General features: G+C 36.3%; 2 protein-coding genes across 2 annotated transcripts in view; one reads left to right on the forward strand and one right to left on the reverse strand.

The window, feature by feature from the left end:
• LOC149837965 (transcription factor VIP1-like) overlaps positions 1–908 on the forward strand; it is a 32140-nt gene extending 31232 nt beyond the window's left edge. The window contains exon 4 of the mRNA XM_090006292.1: positions 611–908. Coding sequence (XP_089862418.1) covers positions 611–840 — 230 coding nt within the window. The 3' untranslated portion in view covers positions 841–908. The remainder of the gene's footprint in view (positions 1–610) is intronic.
• Positions 909–1115: 207 nt separating this feature from the next.
• On the reverse strand, positions 1116–4328 carry LOC149837966 (serine decarboxylase-like). The gene is made up of 5 exons (XM_090006290.1): positions 3475–4328; positions 2677–2908; positions 2345–2538; positions 2134–2270; positions 1116–1853 (listed from the first exon to the last, which is right to left on the reverse strand). The coding sequence occupies exons 1-5, from the start codon at positions 3791–3793 to the stop codon at positions 1287–1289; spliced, it is 1449 nt and encodes a 482-aa protein (XP_089862416.1). The 5' UTR covers positions 3794–4328; the 3' UTR covers positions 1116–1286.
• Between the last annotated feature and the right edge of the window lie 8130 nt (positions 4329–12458).

A 12458-nucleotide genomic window follows, 5' to 3' on the forward strand; every position in this document is an offset into this window, starting at 1 on the left:
TGGTAAGAATGCTAATCCACATCATCTATTCAATGTTGGGTGGTATTGTCCCTAAAAGAACAGCTTCTAAAAAGTTTGGAAGCATAAAACCATGTGCTTCTTTTGCCCTTTTGAAACTTCATGCAAAGTTTGCTTCTTCGGTTGTAAAATCAAACTTTATTGATGTTGAAAATGCATTTTTTATGTTTACAAGAATTGTTTTTTATTAGTTTTATTATATAAAGCCTGCATATGAGATATATTTTGGACAAAAAGCTTAAAGATTCGTTTAGCTAAAAACACATTTTATTTACCAATGGGGGCTCCGCTTGTCTGGCAGAAGCAGTTAGTGCACATGATTCGCTTCCCCTTATGCTCCCTAAAAAAGGCTTCATGTTTCACATGGTAAAAAAAATTCAACGTGCTTCTCATACCCCACTTTCTTATTTTGGTAACTATGGTTTTTATAGCCACAGATTTTACGATGTTCAACTAAATGGAAGCTAGTTAGACTTGTATTTCAATTTCATAATCAAGCTTAAACTCATAAGAACTCTAGAGAGAACTTTTGCTCATGATAAAAGGATTTCTTATGCATATGTTGCAAGCCTGAAAACTTTGTTAAATGCAGATAGAAGACATTTAAACAGGGGCAAACGATCTCCAGCCAACATTGTGGATGCCCAGAAGCAAACACCTAATCATTGTCGAGCATCATCAACTTTCCTTCCGAAGACGATTTCTAAAGCAAAGAAACGCATTCTGCAAGAGTTCAGCTCAGCTTTCTTATCTTGCAGATCATGTACCATCAACAAATCTGAACCTAGTAACCACACTTTTATTTACCAAGTTCAACATTGAAAAGATTAGTCAGACATTTCTATGTTTCAACACAATAAGATTTTATGGGTAACATTTCTATGTTTCAACCTATTGGCTTTTTTCGATCTTAACCATGGCTAAAAATGAGACCACTTTTTAGATCTAACAACCGTGTCAAAGTGGAGAAATTCTGTGTCGCCAATCTTCAGTATTCTTTTGTTTATCACCTGTTTTTGCTATCTAGGAAGAAAGTTCTAAAAGAAAGAAAAGAAAGAATGACAAAAAAAGAGATGTAGAAATAGAAACAATTGAAAAAAAAAAAGAAAATAATTAGGGAAATGAAAATACTTTCATATACCAATACAAAAACAGAATTGTTTCCAAAAATTCTGTAACGCACACTGCATCATTTGATTCTGGAGGCAACTCCTACTTGGACTACAAAACTAGAAATGAAACAAACATTTATTCTGAAAGAACATTGATTATTTGTGACCGGCGCACATGCAATTCTCCTTTCCAATTTCATCTGCAATGCATGGAGGTTGTGCCTGCCCATCTCGGAACCACATCTGCCGGTTATGAATGAGCTCGTTCATGAAATTATCGAGCTTGTCGATAGTGATATTAGGCATGACAACAACATGAGCAATATTCCCTTGGCAGGCAAGTTGCCACCTCCGGATGAACTCCTCTTCGTGTGGGCGCTCGAACACCACAGTGCTGCTGAGCTCATTCAGCATGGCACCAATACCTGCTCCAAGCAGACGGTCCTTAAGGTAATGTGCATTTCTGAGGCATCTCTGCACTTCCTTCTGGAACCCCTTGTGACCTTTCTGGCTGAGCGTGTACCAGAGGAAGACTGGAGCATGGCCGTTCCGGCTGCCCATGATGGTGGCATCCCTTGAAGCCAGATACTCAACGTTCCGTGACAGTGCATTGACGTGCTCCAGTCTTGTGATCTGCACACCGCAAGGCATCGGACAGCCGACAAACTTGTGGCCAGAAACGCTCACACTTCCAATTGGCTTTTTGAAGCTCACCTTTGGTGCCTGTCAAGAAAAAGAGAAATTAGATGCACAAATGCCTTTAAGACTGTCCCATGGATACAGCTGCAAATCCGGGGATATGGCTATTTTTATGAAGTTTTCAATATGACCAGTATATAAGCGGACAAGACACAGGGGCCAAAATGGAGTATCCGTGTGACATAGATTTAAGATCATGGATCAAAGTGCGTTTAATCAAAACATAATGACAGATGACATCAAAATCATCTAATGTATACTTAGAAACATAAGTTGTCATGGAAATAAGGAAAAAAAACTCTACATGCTTGACGAAAGGCATCATGAGTCCAAACAAAGCACCATCGCAGTGAATGTAGAACCGGTCATGACTAAAACCAGTTTCTTCAAGTGTTTGTATGACCAGATCAAGATCATCCACAGCTCCCTTCACAGTTGTTCCTGCATTTCGTTAAACTCAGTGAGAAAATGAATTCACATAATGCAGTGAAGAAATGAGTGACTCTGGTACCCACCAATATTAACATTGACAATCGCTGGCTTGTCCTTGTTTTGGAGGAGTTTGGACCGGAAGTCGGCACAATCGATATCGCCAGAGACAAACGTGTCAACTTTTATGCAATCCATCCTGTACATTCTTGCTGCCTTGAAGACAGAGTAATGGGACTCTCGAGATGCATACAGAATTCCATCAGGAAACACTTCCCTCCTGCAGAATTAAATGATACAAAGGAACCACTCAGCAATAAATTGTGAAGATATGCAGCACATGGGCTTGTGTACTAGTTTCCCTTTGTAATAGATAAATGAAGAAATTAACAAAGAAAATAAGAACCCTGGAGCTCACCCAACAAGAATGCCATGCAAATTGCCTTCAGTGCCACAATTTGTAATGTATCCCCAATATTCATTCTTTTCCAATTCCCAAAGGCGTGCAAACCAGTCCAGCACCCCGACTTCAAATTGCCTGGAATGGACACCATAGTTGCTCTCTATGAAAGGATCGCCAAGATTGTTGATGGAGAAATGCTGCAGCTGTGCCAGGGCTCCATAGTCGAAGTCGAGATTATATGGATAACCTGTATAACATTTTATTAATACATTACAATTATGAATGTTATGAAAATTGTAATGAATGTTGAGACGGGGAACCTCCATCCCCGCACGGAGATGAATTTTAACATCCACCCCGCCTTCATCCCCGTTTCATGTCCTCCATCCCCGGTTAGGCAGGGCTGACCCCATCTCCCCGTAGTCTATTACCATCCTTTAGAAGGACTGGGGATGGGGATGGGGATGGGGATGGGGCGGGGCGGGGAAAAGTGTAAGTTCATCCCCGCCTCCATCCCCAATGGGGATTGATTTTAACCTTCGTCCCCGCCTCCATCCCTGTTGCATACCCTTCATTCCCGGTCCAAACGGGGCGGGCCCCGCTTTCCCCCGGTCCACTGCCATCCCTACCCAGAGCGACTAGGTCTTTAGGGTGGTTTCCCCGTTCCTCATGAAAAAAAAAAATCATGGTTTGAATGCTGAGCAAGATCTTCCTCCTAAGTTGGGTCCACGTCTAAGGAGCAGAGCACCCTGACCAGATCCGGTCTCAAGTAGTATTTAAAAAAAGGAAAATAAGGAAAGGGAGGGAATATACCGAGATGATGCTTGGTCCTCTCAACGAGGGATTTCCTATACCTAGCCAGGACCCCCGCCATATACGCCTCCCTCTCCCCCGTGACCTCGTCGTCCTCGTCGGGCTCCATCACCTCCAAACTCATCGTGTGGATGTTCTTCCCCAAGATGATCTCCCTCTTGGGGCGCTCGTTCCCCCGCAACCCCTCCGCTCTTCCGTTCTCGAGCCCTACACTCGCCGGATCGAATTCGAATTCCTCCGGCAACGGCTCGACCTCTCCGGGGATCATCTTCGGCTTACCGTTAGATTCGGCGGGGGAAACTCCGACGCTCCCTACCATGGCTCTCCCTTCTCTAACACCAAGAAACGAGATCGGACGTCCGGATTCCGACGGATCTAGTCCTAACAAGCCGGAAATCGGCAAATGTATTTATAAAACCATGCCGGAGCAAACAATCCCGAGGAGACGGAAAATTAAGAGGAACAGGAGGCTCTTCGCCTCCTTTTATAGGGCGTCGGAGTGGTGGCGATCTCGGCCATTTATGACCGTCCGATCTGGGCGGGATGCAGTTTCCGACAGAAAGGTGACCGAAATGACTGAACCGCCCTTGCGGCTTTCATTTAAGACATGGTAAAGATGGTGCTGGACCCGCCGACACTGTTTCGGGTTGGATCAAATCCATACCGTTTACCAGACATTGATACATATTCACTAAATTTGACGTGGTCAGCAGCTACGTCATCATGGGGTTCTTAAGCTCCAATATGCTAAAGATCCGGATCCAATGACACTTGTGCCATGCTTTTCTGGATTCTCCACTCTAGGCCTTTGGTCCACTAGGGGATCCATGATCTGTTCTTGCAAGTCCAAGTCCAATTTGAGCATATCCGATTAAGTTGGACTCAATTCATATGGGTTATCAAGATTTTCTTGGCAAGGGAAACTCTCTTGTTGAATGAACTTTTTTATAAAATTATTGAAAAATCGCCAGTATATTATTAGAGGAAATTAAGAAATATATCAAACATAAATAAAAACCTTTGGATATAAAAAATTAAAAATATTTTAATAATCTTATGATTCTTTTTTTGGGGGGGAGGGGGATTCTGTCACATTTTGTAAAAATCTCATCACAAAATCATGGTATTTTCAAAATATTGCTGATATTTATGACTATGGCCCCATGGTAGATAAATGAGACAAATCGAGCTTGATAGTGTAGGAACATAATCACAAATATCACCATATTCAAAATGCGATATTTTTTCAAATATCACCATATTCAAAACTGCATGGTTTATTGGAGACATTAGTGTGAAATTAACTTTTTTTTTCATGCCTTTTGATATAAAAAACCATTTTTAATTTTATCGCGAAATATTTTAGGAGACTGTTGATATTATCGGGTTGGATGGGATAGATGGGTAGATTCCAGATCATGTTGGATCCACTTTACATCTTTCTAACCAAGATCCGCATCTGAAATGGGACATTGAGATGCACATTGGATCCGGAACATTGAGGTCCATCCACGAGTAATTGCATGAGGTTCACGTGAAGATTCCTTTTGACATAAAGGTCCCACACAACGTGAATCCGTACTAAAAAAGAGACCCAGAAAAGGACAGGTGATTTGCCTGACATGTCTTGCATATTTACACGGAGCTCAAGAAAAGAGTATTTACAAAAAGCCACCTAACTTATCGGCTATTTACAAATAACAGCACCTAAATGCTTTTATGAAATATGACTTATGTTTCAAAAACACATTTTGTAATAAGATCATTCAATAGACCATAAAAAAAATGACATATTAGGAGTGTAATGGTTTCAAATTTGGAACGGATATCCTACCGAATCCAAGCCTATTTAGTTGGATTTGATAAACAAAACCAAATCGGAATGTTAATCGGACTCGGATACTTAGAATTTGATGGATATCAAAATCCGCTTACATATTCGATACACTATTTAAGTTAGTTGGATCCGAATAGATAGGACCCTTTTTCCATCCGACTCTGGGTCTGACCCGTTGAAATCTCCAAGATTACCATCCAACTAACATCGATATGCAAAAATTGGCAATATATTTGGCACTAACTTGATGTAGATATAGATATTAGGACCAATGTTGTCAGTATGTATAGGCCGTATCGTATTGGCAGAAAATCGATACTCATCACACCTGAATCGGCTATTTTTTAATAAATTTAAAATTACTAAAATTAATTTTTAATATTTTTAAATAGCGTTTAATGGTTTTAACATGTATCACGTTGATTGACACCTTTTTTTTTGTTATTTTTGGCCGAAACAGAACGAATTAACTTGGGTATGGTATCGGGGCGATACAGCTGAATAGTTGTCCAAACGATTCAGGGCCGATACCGATACTGACAACATTGATTAGGACTGAATTCTACCATAATTATAATGAGCGCAATCAACATCATCATCAAGCCTTATCCCACTATTTCAATATACATTAACTGTGGTCACATATGCAGCCGATATTTTCAAACGGGGAAGATCCCTGAGTGTGGTTTGTATTGCTTAGGGCATGTTTGATACGCCGTTCCCAGCGGGATTCAGACGAAAATCCTGCTGAGAACAACCAAATTCGACAAACGTTGGACCCGGCGGACGGCGTTCCGCGTCCATCGCGTCCATAAATGTTTGTAATTTTCGATCCACCTCCCCCCTTGTTACAAAAAGAACAGGAACGGAAGGGACGAAAAAAAAATGCATGGATGGGCACGAGTCGATGCGTCTGTCTCTCTCTCTCTCTCTCTCTCTCTCTCTCTGTGTGTGTGTGTGTGCAAGGGCTCCGCTCGAGACCTGATCCACTCTCCTCCACAAACTAAATGTAGCAGATCTAGTAACATGGGAGCAATCTTTTAGAAGAGAACTTTGTGTCCCCTTCTTATGAGCAACTTAATTGTGGGTCGGTGTTAGCCAAAGTGATTAGGGCCTACAATTGAAAGTCACCTTTTGTTGTGTAGCTGGTTTTTTAATTATTTTTATTTTCTGCCTATCAAGTTTCTTTTTTTGTGAACAAAACACGCATTGCAACCCAACCTTTAGATGTGTAACAATGCTCTCTAGCCAAAGGGCTTGACTGAGAAATTAGCTGGATTGTTAGGTCATACTATCATAATCAAGGGGTCTCGGGTTCGAATTCCAAGAAAGTTTATCCCCTAGCTTATCATCATTAAGAAAAAAATGCCATATAGTGTAAAGAAAACTACGAGCAAAATGAAACAAAAACACAGCAACAAAGAGGATAGCAATCAAAAGTACACAGAATATATGTGGTTCGGTTTATGACCTGTGTCCATTGGCAAAGGAAGAGTGATTAAAAGAGTTGCAAGCTCTCTGTTAAAGCCCTTAAGAAAACCCAATACAGCCAAAACTCTCATAAACCTTTTCCAAGAAGAAGAACGATGCCCCTAATTAAATTGCAAAACTAGCAACTCGGTTTTACATTGAAAAGCATGTAAAGTTCCAAGGTTATCGAGTTCTACTAGTTTTTGAAATAAAAACATGTATAGCTCCAGTATTGTCTCGTTCTGACCAGTTTTACATTGAAATATATACATGTCTAGCTCCAGCATTGTCAAGTTCCTACACTTCATTTTCAGGTGGTGTAATCTTTTCTTTGTAGACTTTGCTTATGCAGTTACACACTTCCACTCGATGCCCATGTAATTCATCCAGTTGTTAAAACATTAGAGGCAACCAGGCTGTGGGATGAAGAAAAGTCTAGTCTTTGACAAGGGAGAAGGCTCCCAAGGCATCCAAGACTGAGCGGGCCATGCATGAATACAAGCTGACTGATTCTACAGCTCAACCTTGCATCTTTCTACAAAGAAAGAGCACAATCCAAATGATTTCTTCTCCTTTCCCTCTGTTTTTTGTTTTAATCGAGTCAATCATGTTTGTACACAGTGGCAAATCAGGATTTGGAAAACCGAGATTCCAAGCCTAGAGGCATGTTCTTAAGTTCGTTATCTTTAGAACTTGTGTCGCCCTACTTCAGGATTTTTGAAGATGCGAATTGAGTATGTTTGCGACCGAGTTTCTAGGATACAATAGGATTGAACCTCAAAAGTGTCACTATTTCGCAAGATCAGGTGACCTCCTACGAGCCAACTTACAAGCCAAACAAAAGTAAAAGAATACAAAAATAGAAAAGTTTGAAAATAAAAAAAAACTGATGATCCAAAAAAGACAAAAAAAGAAGGGTTTATATAACCTTAGGAAGGCTACAAATGATTTAGGTGATAAATGAAATTAAATGGTCATAAATTCAATATTTAAAAAAGTTGACAAAAATTAACCAAGATGTTAAGTGGACTTACTTTGAACTTAGTTTCTTATATTGTTAACCGAATTTTTCATTGTACATAGGTTTTCAAAGTTTAATTGTGTGGATTTCAAGTTGACATATCGGTTTACCTAGATTCATAAGTGCTTTAAAGAATTATCAATTTTCATAAAAAATGACCCGCACTTCTACACTCACATATATGAGTTTGTCTAGATGTTCTGTAGCACACACCCTAGCCTTAAGACCTACAAACTCATTAAGAGCAACTATCTCAATCCTCACATTTGTTACAAGTCATGAGCACACATCATGAATGGGTTCACATAAATGTGTTTAGTACTTTTCATTCATCAATTTGTTTCTCATTAAACCTAGGCATGCAGGATAATTTGTGCTCTAAGTTGAATATCCTCGGATGATAACTTAATTGACTTAATTCTTATTTTCATCGATATTTTAATAATGGCATCTCTTGAAAGGCCTTTCGTCAATGGGTTTGCCAATTTTTGACATGACTTCATATATTTTTCTGATAAAACATTGTCTTATATTGTTGTGTTTAGACTTCTCATTATATTTTAGCTTACTTGTCTTACATATAGTTGATTGATTATCACAAAACATTGAAATATGAGTTTCTCACCTAGTAGAATATCCACTAATATATTTTTAAGTCATTTAGCTTCTCTACAATAATATGATAAAACAATAAAACTCAGATTCTATTGTAGAATGAGTTATACAAATCTGTTTTTTAGATCCCATGTAACTACTCCTTCACTAATGGTGAAAGCTCATCCACTAGTCGATTTAGAATTTTCAAATTCAGTATTTTAACTTGCATAATTATACCCTTCAATAATAATAGGAAACTTGGTATAAAGTATTCGTAGTCTAAAATATGCTTAAGTTATCTAAGAATCTTGTGCACAATATTCTAATATGAATGTCCATGATTATTAGTATATCTACATATCTTACTCATTGCATAGGCTATATGAAGCTTTGTACAATTCATTGTATACATAAGACTACCTACCATATTAGCATATTTTAATTATTGAAAACATTTATACCATCATTAGGAGTCAATTTCATGTTTTAATCATATAGAGTGCATGCAAGTGAACAATCAAAATATACATATTTTTTAAGAATTTTTTTAATATAATATGATTGACATAATGCAATGTCATTGTTATTTCTCATAATTTTGATTCCTACGACACCTAAATTTTTTATATAAAACATGAAAGATAGAAAACTTTTTGTTTGGTTCATACATTCAATATCAGAACCCAAAATAAACGTGTCATTAACATATAAATAAATTATAATGACAGAATTAACATTTACTTTACTGTAAACACACTTATGAGCATCATGTATTTTGAAACCATAATTTACCAAAATACTATCAAAATTTTCATGTCATTGCTTAGAGGTATGCTTTAATCCATATAAAGATTTTTCATACTTGCAAACTTTGTTTTTTTGTCTTTGTACTGCAAAGCCAAATTTTTCATACTTGCAAACTTTGTTTTTTTGTTCTTGCACTACAAATCCTACAGGTTGTTTCATATATATCTCTTCATCTAATTCTTCATTTAAAAAGATAATTTTTACGTCCATTTAATGAAAATCCATGTTTGTGAGTGAGCCTACCACTGTGGACTACGTGAGCCCAAAAGCGAGGATCTTTCAAACTATTGCGTGCTATGCAAGTTGTAACTTCAAGTGTAGTTGCACAAAAGAGTTTGTGTGTCTTAGGAAAGCATGAGTGTGTTGGTTCAACATAAACACTTTTTTTTGCATTTGGTCTACTCTTTTCCACGAGCTTGAACTACCTCATTCAGTAACTTTCCTTCTTTCATTTGTTCACGAGGCTATTAAAAGAGAGAAAAGGGTGACTATCTAGCAGGAGTTGAAGTGGTAGTATACCATAAGGTCCCTATGAACAAGGGGACAATCATTGCTTTTAGGTGCAGACAACCCTCTACCATCCATCCCATTGCATTCCATCACCTCGTATTGTATTGTATTGTATCTGACCAGAGACAAATATAGAATGAAAGGAATATCTATATAGATACATATAGATAAAGATTCTTAGTCATTCCTATCTTTCGGATGTCGCTACCTAACTACATGGTTTTCACCTAGGGAGCATAACTATTAGAGCATGGAAGAATGGAGAATACTGATTTTAGTAACACTAACTAGACCCTTAGAGTGATGTCATTGATAAAGAGGCGCTTCTGTCAGTGGGGGGTATGAATTTTAAGCTTATATATGACAGCTATGACAATCAAAATTTTGATAATAGCTATTCTGGTTGCAGGAGCAAATTTACAAAATAATCAATACCTTTTTGTTTAAATCCTTTTGTAACCAAACGAGTTTTAAATTTTTTAATTGTACCATATATTTTTAACTTTGTTCTAAAAATCTATTTGCAAAAAATAGTTTTGCAATCAACAAGTAAATTCACTAATTTTTAAACATTATTAAACATAATTAAATCAATTTCATCATTTACATTTTTTCTCCAAAACTCACCATCTTGAAAAAATAGTCTCTTAAAAAGACAAGATCATTCTCAATAAAAAATGTATAAAACTCAGAACCAAAATTAGTTCATTAACTATAGTATGATTACCATAAAAAAAGAATCAAATGCATTTTTATACTCTATCAAAGATGCATTTTTAGATTCTATGTGTTAGCAATTTTAAAAAATCTATATGCTTTACTATGTTCAACATAACCAATAAATGCATATTATCCAACATACTTTCTTTTGTTTTCTAGAATTTTAACATATGACAAGCAACTCCAAACACGAAAATAACTTAGAATAGGTTTCTTACCAAACTACAATTTATAAGATGATTTATCAGATTTAGAGTAAGGAACGGGGTTTAGAATGCAATTAGCAGTGAGTAGAGCTTCTTCCCACAAGTTGAAATGTAAACTCGTATTAAGAAGCATAGCATTCATTATTTTATAAGTATTTTATTTTTTCTTTCTTTGTTATCTCATTCTATTCGAAAGTTTTGAGAGCAGAAGTTTGATGAATAATATCATTTAACAATTTTTTTTTTAAATTTCACCTAAGTATTCACCTCCTCTATTTGTTCTTAAATATACAACCATAGTTTTAAACCTATTTTGTACTTCAGCAAGATAAAAATTTTTTAATACTTTAAATTTATGTTTTATCAAATAAATATAGAAATTTTTTGAATAATCATCTATGAAGGTAATGAAATACATGTTGTCACTACGACTTAGAACATTATCTATGTTACACACATCAGAATGCACTAATTCAAACAATTTATAATCTTTTTCTACACTACAAAATGAAAGTTTAGTTAACATAGTTTGAATGCATGTCTAACACTTATAATTATATTCTATTTTGACATGACAATGAAACAATATAAAATTATTCATATTAAAAATGCTAGTCCTAATTGTGAGTGCCAAAGATAATAAGAGTTAATCATATAAACAAAAGTAGCAAATTCATTTATGTTCATTTTGAACATACCACTAATGGCAAATCCTTTACATACAAAGTTTTTCCATTTAGTCACAGTTACAATCTCATACTCAATCTTATAAACTTCTGGAGCATAGTAGACATTCTCAAGTATTAAGATTTTTTTGAGGTAAACTTAATTTTTACAATCTCTTTGCTCATCACTTTAGTTGAGAAATTTTTCTTCATAAGAAGATTACATCTCTCTCATACTATTTGATATGACTTAAACAAGTTTTTGTTGTTTGCCACATGCACAAGTACTACAAGTGTTTAGGTACAAGTATCTATTGACAACCATCATAAAGGTTTCATAGAGCAATAAGACTCTCTTCTGACTCGTTTGGCTTGAGACCAATCATCTTTCGATCTCTGCATGATCTTACAAAGTGAAAAAACTTGCCACATACATAAAAACTGATTTACTAAAAAAAAAATTCTTTGAGATTTCATTATTTTGCCATATCTATTACTAATAATATTTACTTTAGGCAAAACCTCTTTAAAACTCAAATTCTTTTTGTCATGAAGATGAGTTTGCTCCTCAATTCAAATGTCTTTAAGAAGATCATCTAAAGTGATTTTCTCATTTTTTTGTTTAAGGTGATTCATATATTCTTTTAAGGAATCATATAGTTTCTCATTGATGATTGCAAATTAAAAATCATCATACATTTTTCCTTAATCTTACAAGCCGGTATTTTCATCTCATGAATTTGAACAAATATAGGCCTATCATCAATAATAAAAAAAATAGCATACTGATCTACAAAGAAGCTCTTATTGCCAACAATTTCTGCATTGTACTTGATCTTCAGAGCAACTCTTTAGCCGACTCCAAAAGAGAATACCGGTCAAACAATAAATTAGCTAAGTGTCAGAACGTGCTCTTTGAATAAGTAATTGTTTTGTTTGTGTGCTACTTCTTTCTTTATTTCTTTTGTCCCAACTTCTCCAACAACAACAATGAGACAAGGCTTATCGAGGACATAATCGATGTGCATCTCAAACAACAAAAATGAAACCTACAATTGCCACCATTTAAAGTTTGACCCATCAAAGTGATCAAGTTTTTCAAGATCACAACTCAACAGATTGATGAAGTTGAATGTCAAAACAAAAGTTAT

The sequence above is a fragment of the Nuphar pumila genome, chromosome 5 (assembly GCF_984573655.1).
Source record: "Nuphar pumila chromosome 5, dmNupPumi1.hap1.1, whole genome shotgun sequence".
NCBI classification, from domain to species: Eukaryota; Viridiplantae; Streptophyta; class Magnoliopsida; order Nymphaeales; family Nymphaeaceae; genus Nuphar; species Nuphar pumila.